This window comes from Schistocerca gregaria, chromosome 2 (assembly GCF_023897955.1).
Source record: "Schistocerca gregaria isolate iqSchGreg1 chromosome 2, iqSchGreg1.2, whole genome shotgun sequence".
Taxonomy (NCBI): domain Eukaryota; kingdom Metazoa; phylum Arthropoda; class Insecta; order Orthoptera; family Acrididae; genus Schistocerca; species Schistocerca gregaria.
The window spans coordinates 709,425,234-709,445,704 of NC_064921.1; the positions used below are offsets into that span (position 1 = coordinate 709,425,234).

Genomic DNA, 20,471 nt, shown 5'->3' on the forward strand with positions numbered 1-20,471 from the left:
AATGCTATAGTTGTGTTGAGCATGCAGGATTATTTGTTGCTTAACCTCACGAAAGTAAAAATTTAAACAGCATTTTAAAAAATCTGAAATCCATCTACCTGAATATTTTCATCATGATGAAGGGGGAAAAGAGTGGTTGCCTTCCCTTCTTTGATGTGCTGAGTAGGAGAAATGTTGATGATATACTGGGACATGCTGTTTGTATGAAGCTAACACACAACGACTCGTCTCTTGAGGCTCACAGCAACCACCATCCAGCTCAGCATGAAGCAGTGGTCCATAAACTGGCTCATAGGGCACACATCTCAGACTTGAGAAGTTTGTCAGCTGAGATAGGCCACCTTGAAGTCATCTCTTGCCAGAATTGTTATAGTGAACTACAAATCAGATGCGCATTTTGCTACTGACTAACTGTAAATTTGATGAGGACTAAAAGCAATGAGATAGTACCTAAGTCTACAACTTTTTTGCCTTACATATATAGAATTTCCAACAGCATTGGTTGTATCGTGTGGAAATATGGTATGAAGTGTGATTTTTGGCCACCATTTGAGATTAGGGCCCCATTAGTGTCTGTAAAGGATGACCTTGACCTTGGTTTGTGAAAAAGGATACAGAGATTCTGATAGTTGTCAACATCTGGGTCAGCATAAGGCATAGTTGGGTTGGGTTGTTAGGGGAGGAGATCAAACAGCGAGGTCATCGGTCTCATCGGATTAGTGAAGGATGGGGAAGGAAGTTGGCCATGCCCTTTCAAACGAACCATCCCAGTATTTGCCTGGAGTGATTTAGGGAAATCATGGAAAACCTAAATCAGCTTGGCTGGACATGGGACAGCACAAGGCATACTTTGTGCCTTGATGCATAGGGCCCATGTCATATGAGGTCCTGAAAGTATATCAGCTGAGAGAGCCCATCTAAGAGTTACCTTTCATCAGAATTCTTAGATTTTGGCTTGCAGTTCCAGCTATTGGGATTGTGTTATTAAGGAAGCAATTGATATGAACTTAGGAAATGACCTTATAAACAAAGATAAAGGTTTCCACTTAAATTTTGGTTGAATTCTGCTCTGTCCCTCGATCTCGATAAACAATAGATGGACAGTTTCAATAATACTTGCTTACCCGATGGTAATAAATAATATTAACACTGCTCATCTTTGGTTATGTGGTGGCACTAGTTTTGTGTGTGTGTGTGTGTGTGTGTGTGTGTGTGTGTGTGTGTGTGTGTGTGTGTTTGTATATGCTGTACTATGGTTCTTGGTCAGCATAGCCCCACATACAGAGGTTTTTATTTCCTTGCACAGCATTCTCTCATTGCATTTGTGCTTTGAAAATGACATTATACACAGCTGTTAAAATATTTCCAGGTGTCAAAGACATCACTTGGCTGCATTCTCATACATCGTTTGGACATGTTATAAGAAGTGTAGCTGGCATTAGCTCTAGGGAAGCAGTCTCTATAAAGACTTCAGGGAATTAATATTAAATGTTTAGTAATACTAGTGATGGAGACTGAATTAAAAAAAACAAAAAAAAACAAAAAAAAAAAAAAAAAAAACTTTTGTCAAGCAACTCCTTCTACTTCACTGAAGGGTATCTTCACATAAACACTTAAAATAAATGTTTTAGGTAATTTCATGATTAACATTGTCATTGTTATAAGAGAACAATAATATTTCAGAATCTTAAGTCATTTTATTGGATTGAACTTAAACAAAAATTTTCTGCTTAAATATGACACTGAAGGGTGTTGTTTGGAATATATGACACTTGTCTTTCAATTAATGCCATAGGCTAAGCCTCAGCAGAATACTAGTTCTCCAATTTCCTGCGTGAAAGAATATGACTCTATTTCACTGTTTACATTGTTCATAAACTGTTGCAGCATGGAGGAAATCTCTCTCATGCTAACACATAAATCAAAAATTTAGAAAAATATTTCCACCTAAAATAAAATAAAAATTATCTCTGTCTTCAGTGCTGTCGAGTCTTTAGAAATGTGATGTTGCTCAGCACTGCACAAACAGTGAAACTCCAGATGACCTAGGCTAGCCAATAGTGCTTGCAAAGTATGTGCATGGAACATTTGGTTGATTGATCACTTACTGCAGATGAGACTGGATAGTTCGAGTTTTCACAACGCTGTTTCCTGCATTGGTTTTTTAGTCACTGGTGTCCTTGGTACCTCCCCTCTCATATCAAACAACTATTATCAATCCATAACTGTAATACAAAACCTGATATGTTTTGAATCTCGCTTTACCTATGCGTAACACGAAATATCTCTCCATCTCCTCCATTTCAGGCATATGACTGGAACAAATGATATTACATTCATCTGTTAAAATGTTGCTGGCTATCAAAGATGTCACTTGGCTGCATTCTCATAACACATGATCTGAAAGCACTTTGAAGGTGTGGCATAGAGCGCCATAAATATCGATATTCGTTCAGTATGTAAGTGTGCTATCTTCGAGGAGAGGGCTTTGGGCAGGATGCTGGATGCTAATGGCAGTTAGCTTCCGGACTTTTACCTGTGTAGAAGCAAAGTGCTAATAAATCTGTATTGGAGAGAATTCTAGTTGTTTACCTACAATTGTACCTTTATTCCTCATTGGTGACCCCATTTTTTTGTGTAATACGTGCCCGAGCTACCGCCCGAAGGTTATTTACGCGGCTACCACGTCGGGTTTCTTCGCGATCGCGAGGGCCTTTGTTCAGCTCCAGACAATGGCCTTTCAGCACTCACCGCCGCCCAGATTTCAGCAACATCTCTCCAGCACTCCTGCCGTCACAGTGGACATGCCGCAAGACTCTTCGGAATCCTTCAGCCAGAACATGCAGTGGAATTCATCGAGTCCCGCCTTTTTCTTCCAACCGCCAATGGTTGCGGACACTGGATTTGTTAGCCTAGACCTTCCCACATGTTCTCCACAGAGTGTTGTTCACAACATTCCTACTCCTGTGTTGAACACACAATTCAATACAGTTCATGGCGTCGAGCGAAGTTTTGCTACTTTGGAAAATCCAGTAGTAAATTCAAACTAGAATCAGTTCCCACCACGTGCGTATCCTTCCGCACCGGATAGTCAACAGGTGCCCAATGCTCGCCAAAGAAGCAATTATCACACAGAGTGTGAATCCTAGTGGAGGTGTTTGGGATCCTTGTCTTGCTTCTAATCAAGTCAACAATCCTGTGCTGGTCTGTAATTACTCGAACATCTACAACCAGCACCACCACTCCCGGTCGAGTGAATATAGTGTGCATAACGGACATTCACCGGTGTACTTAAGTACTTGTGGCTTCTCTCCTAGCTACCACGTTAATGAGAATGCACATTTGGACTACGATCCTCACATCGTTGGAGCCTCTGTCGCTTCTCAGCCGCCCCCCCGGCGTCAAGTGAATTCCGTGATTCCCACATTATGGGACGCCAATAATTTGGACTTGCTATCTTCTGGATCCGAAGTAATAGGCGCACCTCCGCAGTGACTGCAGTGCCGAATCTGCCGAAACTACCAGACTTCAAACCTGCTCACCCAGAGTTCTGGTTTAACCTGGTTGAGCAAACATTCAATGTCTATGCTTTGGACGACTATGCACGCCCCTCCTGCGTCATGAACCATCTTCACGACCGCGTCGATTTAATTTACGATCTGGTCAAAGCACTCCCCCTAGCTGGGAAGTATACTGTGGCAAAACAGACGATACTGGAGCGTGTCTCAAAAACCAGGAGAGAAAACGTGCGACAGCTCATCTACGAAGAGCATCTCGGCGACAGGTCTCCATCCCAGCTGTGGCGGTGCATCCGTCTTCTCATTGATGAGCAAGCTATGCCTGATGACACGCTCACAGAAATCTGGACTGAAAAGCTGCCTTTGCCTGTCCAGACTGCAATCTCTGCATATGAAGATAGGCCAGTAAATGAACATTTACACGCCGCCGACAGAGCATACTCTGCCAGGCAACGTGAGCTCCATGCACTGCATTCTGGACGTGACCGCACTAAGACGCTTTCTGACACCACGCCCTTGTCTGGTGCTGCTAATAACAAGTTTGTTAAACAAGCAGCCCTACCTCCACCATCAGCTCACCGCAACAACAGTGCATCAGCCTCTGTGGAAGACTGTGGGTCACAAATTCCGTCACCTAGCAACTACCCACAGGAGCACAGGACCGCCCAACCTTACTGTTTCTTCCACGCAAGTCTCGGGGAGCAAGCTCACAAATGCCAGTCACCGTGTTCTTACCTAAACTCCAACCGCAGGTAGGCTACAGTGCCACCTCCTGTGATGTAAACAATGGTCACCATCCAACGTTGCACTCCGTTTCGGACAACAACAGTAAGTGTGGTCGAGTCTATGTGTGCGATTTACAATCAGGTGTACGTTTTATGGTTGACACTGGTGGAGATGTCTGTTTGCTGCCGGTTCGCCTAGCAACCAATAAAGTGCAACCATACAAAACAGTACTTCGTGCAGTGAACTTGTCTACCCTACAGTGCTCGGGTTCTACTTTGTATACAGTGAAACTTTCGTCCGAGTGCAAGCTGGAGTGGACGTTTTTAGTGTCAACAATTGAAGAACCTATTCTCGGAATTGATTTCCTCAAGCACTATCAATTGTCACTAGATTTTGTGCAAAATACTGTGTTTTACCCCCCCCCCCCCAACAAACATATTGCTTTCGCTCGCCGAGTGACAGTTCGGCTAACACCAAACATGTGTGCTGTGCTAAGAAGTGTTTCAACCTATCCTTGGAGCTGCAATCTCGGACAAAAAAGTGGCTAGTGGAGTGTGCCAAGTCTTCAAAGTTGCGGATGGAACATACGGAAATGCTGCTGCATCTCCGCAACATACATCACGAGTTGGCCTTCACACAACAACGCCTCACGGCACTACAAGGAGACGACTCATCGTCTACAGACAAGGTCAGTCCATGCCAATCTGGTGTTCCCGTACCCGCGCACATTAACAACAATGTTGTGAACTCTGTAAACTGTGTCAGCACCCCCTTTTGTAATGACAGTGTATGCCCGAGTGCTCATGCTCCTTGCGTTCCGAATGGACAATTAACTTCCGAAGCTCGTGGCAATGAACTACCACCATCTGCTGTTCAGCCACGCCCACTCGTGCCTAGAGCACTCATAGCGGCACGGCCTGCTACCAAAAACCAGTGTACCAACCTCGCCCATGTTAACACGCATGCGGTCCTTACGCAGCCTACGAGCGGTTAGCACACCTGTACTTCCATGTCCTCAGCGCCACAGCTTTGCCCGTCTGCCACTGCCTGCTCCGCTTCACGGACATCTGACTGTCATGCCGCGCCACGTATTGCAGTGGTCACTAATGACACAGTTCATCAGTTACGTCTAACCGATGGGCCGCCCATATCACAACGCCCACGCCACCTCAAGCCGGAATTTATGAAAATTGCAAAAGAACAATTAGATGATCTATTACAAAAGGGAATAATTGAACCTTCTTCCAGTTGCTGGGCTAGTCCTATCCTGTTTGACCAAAAGAAAGACGGTACTTGGCGTATGGTCAGAGACTATAGGCGTTTAAATGCCCGCACCATCATTGATAAATATCCAGTCCCACACATTGCAGACTTCAATCATGTGCTCGCAGGTTCAAAGTACTTCTCTGTTTTGGACTGTAAGCACGCATTTTATCAGATTCCTATGGCTCCAGAGGATACTGAAAAGACTGCCATAACCACCCCCTTCGAGCTGTTTCAATACAAATTTATGCCGTTTGGGTTGAAAAACGGCCCCCAAACGTGGCAGCGTTTCATCAATCAAACTTTATCCCATCTAGACTTTTGTTTCGTGTACATGGACGACATATTGGTTTTTGCTTCTACTTTGGAACAGAGTGAGGGGCGTGTTCAAGTCGTGACAGATATTTTAGCAGACACTGGTATTGAACTGAACCATAAAAAGACTCAATTGCACCAGTCATCCGTCACATTCCTATAATATGTTGTGTCATCGGACAGTCTGACACCACCACAGGACAAGATCAAGCCTGTTCTCGAGATGCTATGCCCGCAGACCTATAAGGAATTACGCAGGTTCATCGGAACAGTTAATTATTACTGCAAACATTTGCCACCCACTTCTGCAGTGCAGGCTCTTCTCACAGATGCTCTCGCTGGCCCACCAACTTCTGGCACCCGCCAGGTCCCATGGACACCAGACATCGACAAGGCATTTAACGAACTCAAACAGCTGTTGGCCTCCACTGCCACTATTGCTCACCCACGTGCGGACGCCACACTGTTTATCACTACCGACGCTAGTGACAATGCTATCGGTGCAGTACTGAGTCAAACATACAACAATGTTATGACCCCCCCTGCAACTTTTCTCAAAAAAGATAAACAACACGCAGAAGAAATACTCAGCATTCGACAGAGAATTACTTGCAGTTTACAAGGCAATAAGATACTTCAGAACTGATGTTGAGGGACGAGATTTCTATGTGCTTACTGATCACAAGCCGTTGGTTCCTGCCATAAAAAATCCTGCGACTGATCCGCCTCCACGACGCTTTCGTCACATCTATTACATCTTGCAAGTTACAAATGACATTCGCTACATCTGAGGAGTGGACAATGTGGTTGCTGATTTTCTCTCGCGTGTTGGTGCTGTCACAACCTTAATTGACTTAATGGACCTACCTCGGTTGCAATCGGGAGACCCTGATACCATGCAGTTAATTTTGGACCACAGCTCCTCTCTCCAACCAGTACGCTCTACTTTCCCTGGCATATCCGACTTAGTGTGGTGTGATGAATCGACTGGTACATTGCAGCCATTCATTCCTAAGTCCCTTCAACACCAGGTCTTTGGCAAATTACACACATTAGCACCTCCTGGTGTCAAAGCTTCCACCCATCTGGTAGCTGAATGGTTTGTCTGGAGAGAAATGCGCCGCGACTGTCAGTCTTGGGCCAGGGCATGCATGTTGTGTCAACAGAACAAAGTTGCCAGGCACACTTATCCACCCCTTGGCTGTTTTGCCCAACTGCCAGGCCGGTTTCACCATGTTCATGTCGACCTTGTAGGCCCTTTGCCCCCTCCGAGGGTTTCTGTTACTTGTTTACAGCTATCGACAGGATGACTCGGTGGGCTGAGGCTGTGCCTATTCCGAACATTACCTCTGAGACAGTAAGTCAAGCATTCTTAGATTCGTGGATCTCTAGATTTGGCTCACTTGTTTACCTCATCACTGACCAGGGGCGACAATTCGAGTCTTCAGTTTTCTCTGATTTATGTAAAATGTGTGGTATTGTGAAAATTCATACTTCTGCATACCACCTCCAAAGCAATGGGCTTGTCGAGTGATGGCATCGCACCTTAAAGTCTGCCTTGCATTGCCGTGACTCACTATGGACAGAGGCACTGCCCTTCGTGCTTCTTGGCCTTCGTGCGACTTTCAAGGAAGACCTCAAGGGTTCCGTAGCCGAGTTTGTGTATGCCCAAGCTCTGGTTTTGCCTGGAGAATTAGTCACTCTCACCCAACTTTCACAGCCCTCTGAACTCCCTTCACTTCTCGAGTGGGTGCGCTTGCACTGCAGCAAAATTCAGCCGCCACCTCCGGCTGCTCATACACCTCTGCACGTGTACGTACCACGCACGCTAGACTCTTGTCAGTACATGTTTCTCAGAGATGACTCAATCAAACCTCCACTGCATTCTCCCTACACAGGTCCTTACAAGATCGTCAAACGCTCTGAGAATAAAATGGATATCCTCTTAAAAGACTCTGAAACCACAGCCTCACTGAACCGAGTGAAACCAGCTTTCATTGAGCCTCAGGTGAACCTCCCTGATTCTGCCCCTATTTCTCCCACTCCTGCTTCGAGCGGTCATTCATCTTCCCATACCATGCATTCGGGTATTGATTCTCCACAGCATGCTTTTCTGCTGAGCACTGCTCCTTCTCCACGTTCATCTAATTCGAGTGGCCAATCTTTTTCGGGTTTCACTCCTCACAGCCCTCGCAGTCGAACTGCCAACCATTCGGATTCTACCATTGTCTTACCATATTCGTGTGACAGCTCTTTGTCATGCTGTTCAATCCATGCTGGCTCCTCGTTACCTTCGGCCACAATCCCTCGTCTGTCAGCTGATCGTCCGAGGTTGTCGCCTGCGCAATCCAGTGCACCTACCACCCTCCTCTTAGCAGATGCTCCCCCCTGCCATGGCTTTTCCACGCCTCCTTGCCTCCCTACCATTGCTCGTACAGATGCCACCCAAGAATTCACAACACATGTAGGCCCTGATGACATACATAAATTATCTGTTGTCGTAGATGGCGATACGGTGTGTGTGGTACTCGCATGTGACAATGTTGAGGGAGGAAGTGCAGAATCTCGTGTCCGGGATGGAACGGCGTCTTCAGCCACCGGTGTCGCTTGCCGACTTCACCGTCGACGTACCGGGTTTCACCCCCCCCCCCCCCCCCCCCCCCCGGTCTCCTACCAGTCGACCGCTTCTGCCTGATGCAGAAGAACTGTACATTACCTTCCTAACTTCTCACCCACCCCCCCCCCCATGCACAGGGATGTACTCCATACTGTGTGGGGGGGGGAGGTCTATGTAGCGTAGAGCGCTATAAATATCGATATTTGTTCAGTATGTAAGTGTGCTATCTTCGAGGAGAGGGCTTTGGGCAGGATGTTGGACGCTAACGGCAGTTAGCCTCCGGACTTGTATCTGTGTAGAAGCGAAGTGCTAATAAATCTGTATTGGAGAGAATTCTAGTTATTTACCTACAACTCTACCTTTATTCCTCAAAGGCAAGAGGTGCTTAAAAATTTTCCTATCAGCAGCAGCATAAATTCCCTGCCAGCATACAGACTGCTCAAAAGTTTAATTAAGTACATTAATGTTGTTCTGTCTAGCTACTTATTCCCCACATAAAATTATTTTATCGAAATCTAAATATTACAGAATGAGAGATGTAGATCCCATTCCATCCGGAATAAGAACAGGTCAGAGCATCTAGAAGTATCATGTGAAATTGAAAATTTTCCTGCTGACTTAAGAATTCTAAGAGATTTCGAGATTGCAGCGGGTCATCGTAAACTTCACTCCATGATATTTCAATTGGACACCTTCCAGTCATCTTCAGCTGAAGCATCAAAGATTGATGAAGATGTTCTCTGCTGTGCTCCAAAGACAGCTTCTTGCAGTTCCATCAGCGAGGGTGCTGCTGGCCCTTCTGTCACCATGACTCTGATACATTCATGGCAATACTATCAGCATGCTGTATAAGGCGGAGCAGAGAACATCTTCATCAGTCTATGATGGCTCACCTGAAGATGACTGGCAGGTGTACAGTTGAAATATCATGGAGTGAAGTTTATATTGACCAGCTGCAGTCCCAAAATCTCTTAGAACTATTATAGCAGCACAATAAAATTATTCCCAAAAAGACATCAAAGCAATGGATACAATACATCTTGTCTGAAAATTCCATGTCTGTTTATGCGACCAGAAACTAAATAGTCATTGTTATCCCTTATTCACCCCCTCCAAGACCCACTTATGATCATTAGGAAATAATTAGTTTCCAGTTAGATGTGAAGGCGACTTGAACTGCAAAGGAGTTTCCTATTACAAACAGTGGAAACTTGAGGTTGGAATATCAACAATATTAGGATAAATTACTGCTCACTGAAAAGCTGACCTGCTGAGTTGGAACAGGCACAATGAAAATACTGTTACAACTTATAGCTTTCATCCTAAAAGAAATTATGTACAGATTCACACAAGCAAGCACACCTCATACACACATGACTACTACCACCAGCAGCCCAACAACTCAACGGGTGATCTTTATGGTGAGTAGCAGTTTCCTATTATGGCAGCTCATGTCAAATAGATCATCATACAATAACTTTAGCTCTAGCCAACTGAGTGCTTTTTCCAGCACAGCTCACTGTCAGTGAGGATCAGTCTGTTGTTACTCTTGTCAGTAAAAATTCTAATCTGATGCAGATCTCTACGATAGTCTACCCCTACATTCAAACCTTCTCACTGTAGCCAAGCCCAGTTTTCCCTGCACAATTTTTTCACCTCCTCCCTCTGCACGCACACACACATGCACATACTTATTCCCCCCCCCCCCCCCCTACACACACACACACACACACACACACACACACACACACACACACACACACACACACTCACTCTCTCTCTCTCTCTCTCTCTCTCTCTCTCTCTCTCTCTCTCCTGCTGTTAGCTGTTAAAATGGATAATTACTTGGTGCCAATCCCTTCTTTTAGCCAAGTTATCTCACAAATTTCCTTCTTCCCCAATTTGATTTAGTGTCTCATCATTAACTATCCAATCTGCCAAACTAATTTCCAGCATTCTCTTGCAGCATCAAAGGAAAAGAGACAAAAATTAGAATTTAATGCCTTGTTGATGGCAAGGTCTTTAAAAATGGAAAACATAAATCTGAATAGTCATAGACGCATTTGAAATGTCATCCATGTTAGAAATACTAGGAAAGAGGGGCTGACAGAAATAAGGGAAAGACAAGAAGGAAGAAAAACAGAAGTAGAAAATAAAATAAAGTAATTACAATTCAAGAGCATGTAGATGAAATAAGTAGTACTAAGTCTGTGTTTGAACCCTAGAAGTATAAATAAAAAAAATCTGTTGTTCATGATTGTGAAGAACGTGGCTCTCTAACCTTTACATGACCAGGCCATAACACCAAGCTGGGAACACGATGTCCACATTCCCAGACAGTGTTCTTTTCAGCACCTCCTCCTCCTCCTCCCTGCTCATCTCTCTGCCACTTCCCCGTAAATGGGCCACATGATCCTGCCAAATCACATTTTACTTCCCATGGACCATTGTCACCTGTCAGCAAATACAAAGATCAAACTTAAGAAATATAATAAATATGCTACTACATCAGAAAGTAATGAAGTATTTCACAGCATAGCTTCATTGAAAAATCTATTCCAAACAGTAATATGAATACAAAATTTGAAAATAAAAGAATAGGTTAGATGTACTTTGCATTCCATAGGCCAATAGTGAGAAGATTCCTCAAGGATGTAGTACATGTAAGACTGTTCAAATATGAAAGTTGTATAAATGCAAGAGAGAGAAGAAAATCACACTCAACCAAAATGCTAACTAATAGTGAGAAACATGAAGATAAGATGGTATCTGTTCCTTCAGACAGATATCATCTGTCACCATGCAGCTCTCTAGAATGAAATGATAATTAAATCGAGACCCTAAGCTGCTGACCGGTGTTGATATACATCAATGGGGACAGTTGAAAATGTGTGCCCCAACTGGGACTCGAACCCGGGATCTCCTACTTACATGACAGACACTCTATCCATCTGAGTCACCGAGGGCACAGGGTATAGTGCGACTGCAGGGATTTATCCCTTGCACGCTCCCCATGAGACCCACATTCCAAATTTAATGTCCACGCACTACATTCCTAGTGCCCCTGCCCATTACACTCATTACTCGTGGCAGACAATCTTACCGAGTCCCGTAAGAGTTCAGGTAATGCATGTGCATCTGCACATAAGAAGGTCAATGGCTGAAAGAACAGATACCATCTTTGTATAGTTAAGGCTAACTGGCCATTGACCTTCTTCTGTGTGGATGCACGCCCATTGCCTGAACTCTTACGGGACTCGGTAAGATTGTATGCCACGAGTAATGAGTGTAATGGACAGGGGCATTACGAATGTAGTATGTGGACATTAAGTTGGGAATGTGGGTCTCACGGGGAGTGTGCAAGGGATAAATCCCTGCAGTTGCACTATCCTCTGTGCCCTCAGCGTCTCAGATCGATAGAGCGTCTGCCATGTAAACAGGAGATCCCGGGTTCGAATCCCAGTTGGGGACATTTTCAATTGTCCCTTTTGATGTAGATCAATGCCGGTCAGCAGCTAAGAGACTTGATTTAATTATCATTTCAAAAGTGAGAAAAGTCATCAGGAACAAAGTTCGAAACTGGCAGACAACTGACAGAATAAATTTTTGACATATCAGTAATCTTCTTAGGAAATAATATAGTTGAATACATACAACCAATGCCATTAAATCTTTGTAACTGGCACAAAATCAAACTAGAAAAAGTGGATGGATATTCATTGATGTGATCCACATAGCACTCTGTTTCCCCTATCTATTAACATGAAACATGAACAAATATCTCTTACTGATTTCATAACTGATTTGATGCCCATAATTACAGTAATTGTAGTTGATCATGAGAATTTTTACCATGGACATGGCATTTCATTGGTATAAAGAATTCAGAAATAAAATTAATTATTTTCAAGATGGAAGTCAATCAAGATGTTGTTACTGAAGAAACATGTTTTAGTTTTCAAAAATGAAACAATTTGATCCCCTCTACATGGTCTAGCATAATAAGTGCAACAATGGGATTACCTTTTTGCTGCATCTAAGATATTAGATGAGACTTTTCATGTAAGAAAACTTTGCAGTTGGTGAATATTACATCAGATGATCAAGAAAAAGAACACTCATCATTTGTATCTCTCAACAAATGTTTATGTTTGACAGCAAACAACCTCTATTTGGTGGTACCTGGCTTCAGCCACTGTTTGAGTGTCTTCAGGCCTCATACCATGACGGAAGGCAGCTGCAATGAATGGACCAAGTGTTTTGAATCAGCAAAGCATGTGCTAATGGACAGTGCCAGATTTGGAGACAGATCAGGATTTCTTCAACCAACTGGATTGATTGGTTTGACGTGCACCATGATTGTATAGTTAATTTCACTTACTGACTTCTCTCTTTAGAGTATAGAACTCTCTGATGCTACAGCGAAATGACTGTGTGCAAGGAAACTGCATGTTGTGTTTGCTGCAAGCCTCCTTGGTTGCTTGATATTTTTGCTGATTTCCCCAAACACCCACAACCCTAGTACTCAGTGGAATTATTTATGCTTCCCCTATTGAAGAACAAGACATTTGTCCTGTATTTTTTGTATTGTGTACATTTGTTGCAGTGCCTCTAGGTCACTAAGGGCACTGGAGCAGATGAGATACTTTTTGTTTTGATGACACCTCATCTGGCCCAATAATTTCAGAATTGCATACAGTACTGCACTAAATACAGTGTATTTAATAGAAAGACAAAATCGTAAAATATGAGGAGAGTAAAAAAATTCCATGACTTCAAGCCATCAATGTATACTTCATTAAAATAGTGATGACTATCTAAATTTGTTACAAAATAAGAACTTAAAAGCTTGCACTGAACAGGGTGGGGCAAATAAAAGTGGCCCAGATGAGTGGATACAATTGGACGTGAATGTATGCATATAACCACATGCTGTGACACCCTAACCATGTGTATACCTGCCACATGATCCAAACCAGTTCAGAGTGTGGTGTGGACTGTGTCAGTGTGAGTGGAGCAGTGCAAAAGGGACAATGGTACTCAAGATGATGCAGCAGATGTTCGTTGTTGAAAGTTATGTTACAAAAGTTCATGGAAACAGTGCGATCAGTTGTTTGCTGAGGAGCTTCATGGTGTCAAAGTATCAGCAAGGAGTGCCATGCAACACTTAGTCTGAAAATGGCATCATACAGGATCTGTTTTGAACAAGTCAAAAAAGATTCCAAAAAGTGCCTGCAAACCAGAAAATGTGTCTGCAGTTCACCAGAAAATGCTTCAGAAACCAATCAAATCAACATGAAGCTGTCGCAAGAGACCATCATATCATGTCTATCATGCAGACAGACACTACATCTGGATCTGTTCTCTGGGCCACTTTTGTGTGTCCCACCCTGTTTTTCTTCTTCAAAATTTGTCAAATTAAAATAATTTCTTATCTCTTGAGAAGCCGAGGCAGAGACCTGTTCTAACATTGGTGGAAAACTTTAAAATTAGCCACACCATTCCCTACCAGCCAGTTCTTCACTTGGATCCCAAAAGGCCTCATTGCTTGCAGCTGATTTTTGAAAAATCATTTCATTAGTACGCAAGCAGCAAATGACATAGCATGCATGCATTGTGGTGTGGATATTCTTTTAAAAGTTTGCCACATCATGAGGTGTGTGTAAAACTACCATAGGCTAATGTACACTATCATAAGTAAGTGTAGACTATGGCAATTTTCCTGTTAGCTTTGGTCAGTTAAGGTCACTCCCACATTACATAAGCATTAGGTGTGTTGCATACCTGTTAGGCATTACCTCATAATGCTCCCTTTCTTTATGTAATCAGTGCCTTACTATGTTACCCCAAAAACCAGAAGCAGTGAACATCTAGAAATGAATGAAGATATATAAGGGGCCATGTAACCTATGGAAAACTTTTGTTCTATATAGTTATCTGCCTGTTTGTTGCTTAAAAATAAACAGTATCTGTAGCGAAATTGAAACTGTCAACATTTAATTCAGGTATTATTCAAAAACTGTTGCTTTTTAATATGACACAGAGTGGTGATGTAGTAAAACAAAGGAAACAATACAGATTTATCATATAACAAGAGAAAAGGCAAGTTCCTAAACAATAATGTAAAATCAAAAAATACAAAATAACAATATATTAAACACAACTTAAATACTTCATCAAACTTGCCCAAAACATATTCCTGTTATTCATAAATGACTTTCACATATATCAATAATAACAGAAAACTCTTGCCTTTGATCATGGTGACGGACATTCTACTGAGTACAAAATAACGACAATATACACCCTCAAAAAGTTTTGCATCATCCCAGTTCCCAGAACTCCTGATGATAGACTTGGACTGTGGATATTGCATCAGAGACACAGTCCATTTGACTGTTCAGAGATGTCACTAAACCCGCCCAAAGACGTAAACAACCATGCATGAGCAGCGGCTATTAGACAGAGGAGCTCTGACAGCCAGTCAAATTCAGTCATTCCACCAGGAAGGAGGTACACAGCTCGTGTTATGTGTAGTTCAACTATGCCTAGACAATCAATACCACAGTTCAATTGAGTCTACATTGTTACTTTGTGCCAGGAGGTGCTCTCAACAAGGGAAGTGTCCAGGCAACTCAGAGTGAACCAAAGCGATGTTGTTCGGACATGAAGAAGAAGAGACAGGAACTGTCGATGACATGCCTTGCTCAGGCAACCCAAGGGCTACTACTGCAGTGGATTATCACTACCTATGGATTATGACTCAGAGGAATCCTGACAGTAATGCCACCATGTTCAATAATGCTTTTCGCGCAGCCACAGTATGTTGTGTTATGACTCAAACTGTGCACAATAGGCTGCAAGATGCACAACTTCACTCCCGACATCCATGGCAAGGTCTATTTTTGCAAACAAGACACCATGCAGCACAGTACAGATGGACCCAACAACATGTCAAATGGACTGCTCAGGATTGGCATCACGTTCTCTTCACTGATGAGTGTTGGATATGCCTTCAACCAGAAAATAATCACAGACATGTTTGGAGGCAACCCAGTCAGGCTAAATACCTCAGGCACACTGACCAGTGAGTGCAGCAAGGTGGAGGCTTTATGGCGTTGCAAAAACAGTTTCACAATAGGATCATGCAGATGTTAAACAGTCTTTTCATAAATGCTGTGGTTATCTTTGTTCTAATGGTGTGGCAGTCCTGTTGTGATGAGCTGAGGTGTTTCCATTTCTGTGGCTCTCTTGGCCTTCTTGATCACAGTTCACAAATTTTCACACATGTAGCAGTAACTTGGAAACATGATCACAAACAGTCAACACTGGACAGGAGTTTCTACTTTCAACATTATGTTATTAATTGCCATTGCAGAGACAGGCACTCTTAAGGAATTACCTTCAGGAACTCCATTCTCTAGTTCTTGTTCTCACCATATTTAAGATATTGTGGAGAGAGGAAGGACTGTATGGTAATGGGAAGAAGTCCTTACAAGCCTCATTTTTTGAATGGTCCAGGATATTATGCCTGCTAATGGTATCATAAACCTTCTAGATGTCAAATAAAATACATACAGGAAAGCCTGTTGTATAGATGCCTCCAGTAAGACCAGGTTGGATTTTAAGATCTAAATAAGGTGGTTGTTGAGCATCCACTACAAAGATGGTGAGTTCAAGACTATGAGAAGATTAAAATAGCTCCTTTCCAAGACCTGGGGGCTGTTTTGTTAGTCACTTGAAATTATAGTGAGGAGGATTTATTAACTTCTCCCTGTAAGGTGCCACAACAGGCTAATGTATCCTATCATGACCAGAAGATAAAGTACAAATCACAGATAATGCAGAACCAAGTTCACACATAAAGAAGGGGTACTTGTATGCTTCAGCATTGGTGGAACTGAAGTCCAAACTTCCAACTCAATAGCCACTCTGTGTTGCTGGAAAACTGGATCCTGACTGGTGATGGCAGCAACTTTGGTGAAATATTCCACAATTGTCTCATGAACTTGATTAGAGACTTTCATTTTACATTACAGCAGCCACTGGACATCTCCCACCTCTCCCAAAAATCCCCCTGCAACAATTGTACTTTTAGAGGAATGTCTTATTATGTCCCCTGTTGTCGTAATCTCCTCTTGATCTTCCTAGTAATGTGATGGCATTTTGCCCTTACTGCCTGACAAGCTGTGAGTTGGGTAGTACTTGAACTTGCACTGCACTGCAACTGATTGTGGAGTGGAATTCATTGCTCTGCTGGCGAAATGCCTTTGTCGCTGTTCTTAGAATTGTAGAATGGACACTTCAGTGGCATGAGGATCATACCAATAAAATGGTTTACCCTTTCTTGGATGCTGTCACAGTACTCAGCTGCAGCAAGTTGGCTGTGCAGTATGCAGTTTGCCTTACTGAGCTTTCTTTTGGTCACTGGTCTGTATGACAGATGAATGTAGATTGGGCAGTGGTCATTTGAATGCAGTTCATTCACCACATCCCATTGAGAAGTGTGACCAATAAGTTAACAGCAGTGACTGAATTTGTTAATGTGTTGATGTGAATGTTCTGCCGCTTGTTCAACATAAAGGTATTTGGTGACATCGGTACAGGCTTCTTCATTACTTCACAAGAGCAGGTGGCTGCATGGCCTTAAATTCTTTCTTCCTCTCAGAGTATGAGATACATTGTACAACATTTGTCTCTTTGATTTTCTTCTCTTCTATGAAATCTGGACATTGTCTACTCCAGACTGAATAGTTTTGGGAATAGGTGGAGCACTGTCTTTTGATTCATGTGCATTTAAAATACATCTTTCACACATATCCTTTTCTTTACACACCATAGTTGTGTGAACAACATCTAAAGCAGCACCTATGTTTAGATATATAGAGTTTAACTTTAACTCTCTCAGCCCTGTCCCCCCCCCCCCCGCCCCACCCCACCCCCACCCCAGGAGGAAGGAACATTTTTCTTTATGCGATAGTGCTCTTAGGAGATTTTTTTAAAATGATTTTAAACACTAGCTTTCTACCAAAATATGTTCCAATGTTCAAAATTATAATTTTTACCCTTGGCTTCTTTTTATAGACCAAAATAACCATTTTTAAAATATTCACTTTTGTAATAAATTAGCTGATCTTTGACTAACTGTCACACAAAATAACAATCACAATATTGAATTATACAGTGGATTATGACTAACCAACTTCCGTGATTCTGGTGGTCACAAGCCATTGTGCACTGCTACATTGACTTGTTGATATATTTTTGTAACGATGCCCCGCAATTGGCAGCAGTTGTACATTATGGAAAGGTTGAACATTCACAAACATGTATATGAAGTTGTCATTGGGAAAAAAGACTTCTTTTGGTGCACAGTAAATCTTAATATAGCAATTGTAGCCAGAGGCTTCTGAAAGAGCTAAGACAGATAAAGCCTGCTGCAATATACGCAGGGAACTTCATTATAATGAATGTCAGAATAAAAGTCTGTTGTCTTTTCAGACTCACTGTTACATTGTTCATGTTTTTTAACCTGGTGGCACCTTCACTTTCCCATTCCTGGTTTGCAATTGCTTAGTATTAATATTCATAAAGCCTTGGCAGCTTATGACATCTTCACTATGTGACACCTCTGGTGTGAAGTGCTTTCTCTTTGGACGTGATGATCTTAGACTTTGCTTTTGTCTATGTCTCTCTGCACTCTATGTTTGTACAGCCAAATTGTATTTGCCTTGTTCAGTGTTTAAATGTTCATTTGACTGCAAAACTGTGTTATTACCGATCTACGACTCATAGTATTCACAGTGGTGACCCTGACATCATCGTTGTGTGTTCTGGAATTATTTTGTGTTTCTTTTCATCATTAAGGGACTTTGTGTGCTGGTCCACATTGTCTTCAGAACAATAGATCTACCAGTGCCATTTTGCACCAGTGCCTCACACTCTATTAACTGTGCTTACATTTTTACTGGTGTTCCTAATGTACATTTGGTTAAAAGTGAAGAATTCCCTGGCCCCAGTCACGCTGGCAGCCACTTAACTGTACCTGGCCCAACATGGCCACCATCAAATTCCACTACTCAGCAATGGCTCTACATAGTCAGTGCATGCCACTTAGTGACATTGTGAACGATAATCAAATGAAGGATGTTGTGTTTCACCCCTCAGCTAAGCAGTCACCTTTGGTTTGGTCTGATGTGCTAACAACATTCAAGAACTGTAATTTGAACATCATTGTACCCATCCTCCCCGCATGCCATCTCAGCGACTCCAATATCCTCAACCACGCGGGTTTCCATGACCATCACTCCGTGCTCACACCACGATCATCTGCCTGCTATCATAACGGCACCGGCCACTTCTTCTGGTCCGGTTTCCGGATCAGGCCCCCCCATGGCTGCATCGCAACTACTCTCCGCCCACTGTTGCAATGGCACTGGCCATTACAATTGTGCTGCATCTGCCTCCAGGCCTACAGCAGTTGGGACACATCATGCTGTCAGTTGCACCAGCTCACTCCACATCGTGTGCTGCTTGCGGCCACCTAAGAGCTGCACACATGTGCCATGGTGGGTTTTGGTCTGATGCACTTCCTTGGGTCTCATTCAGCATCTGCTCCGCCCACAAGGAGGACCTGAATGCTTCACTTGAGGAGGTCTTATATGGAGAACATGTTGTCCTGCCAGCTGAATTCGTTGAGGACACACCCCCGACCAAGACAATCAACCTTCTGGCCCTCGTAGAATGAGCGCATGTGCACGTCACCTGGCTTTGCCCACCCCTGCTCATTCCACGTTGCCTGTGTTTGTAGACAAACACCTGGTATCATGTGAATTCATCATGCTACGAGATGATATGGCCTTGCAACCTCCTTACTCCGGTCTGCACCACGTCTTACGCTGCGGAGTGAATACTTTCATGATACTACTCACTGGATGACCGAATACGGTTTCAGTTAACAAATATAAACCTGTGTGGTCCCTTTCTGAGCCACGTTCTGATGCCCCCGGCCAGCCTGCCATCACTGATGCCTTTCCTGCTGATGCCAACAAAGCGGCCTCCAATGATCAATGATTCTCCACTGCCTGTGCAGCAGTCTGACACACGTGACCCTGTCAGCGTTGCTTCCGAGGCACACACTTCATGTGCTGGATGCCGCCTTCATCCGCCATGCTGGCACCAAGATTTTGTGTTGAAGTGATCTAGTTTTTCACATGCTATGCACTGCTGGAGGGGAGGGGGGGGGGGGGGAGGCGGTGGCTCTATGGCCATATCTATGGACTCGATGATCTTTGACTCTGCTTTTGTGTATGTCTCTCTGCTCACTATGTTCGTACAGCCATATTATATTCAACTTGTTCAGTGTTTAAATAAATATTCATTTGACTGCAAAAGTGTGTTATTATTAATCTACAACTCAAATATCCACAACTATAATACAAAGCTGTTAATGGTTCTCTATGTCTCACACATTTTCCAAATAATTTGGCCTTTAGCAGTTCGGTTATTTAGGTAGGTCTTGCCATCTTAACCAGGTATGTGCTATCATGCAGCCTCTTAATGGATTTAAGTGTCTGTATAAGCCTTAAATGTTTTATGTACATTACTGGAAAATGAAAAAAGAACATCTTGACACAAGTAAATATGGCATACCATACTTGCACAGGACAGTATGAGAGGACAGTTAATTATGAATGCAGACAAACCATGGACTGTATTATCAGCCACAGATTGCCGCAAGTTTTGCAGCTGTTATTCACCTACAGAGCCAATAGCGGCCGGTTTGCTGAGGCACACGGAGCTCGGTCTGTACCTGCAACACTGTTAGAATGCCACAACAGTGTCAAAATGAATCATTTGTGCAACTGACAGAGTTTGAGTCAGGGTATATACTGGGTCTGCATGAGCTGGGAGATCATACCATGGAATTGCACTATACATGGGGCTAGAGGTCTCCACAGTGCATTAATGTTGTTGCCAGCAATAGCAGAAGGTGCACATGCCTGTCAGTGTGGGTCCAGACAGCAACAACA

The 20,471-nt window shown here is 43.1% G+C and overlaps 1 protein-coding gene across 1 annotated transcript in view; it reads right to left on the minus strand.

The window, feature by feature from the left end:
• LOC126334821 (arylsulfatase G-like) overlaps positions 1-20,471 on the minus strand; it is a 262,638-nt gene that overhangs the window by 35,954 nt on the left and 206,213 nt on the right. Inside the window, exon 7 of the mRNA XM_049997467.1 lies at positions 10,721-10,893. Within this exon, the coding sequence (XP_049853424.1) occupies positions 10,721-10,893 (173 nt within the window). The remainder of the gene's footprint in view (positions 1-10,720; positions 10,894-20,471) is intronic.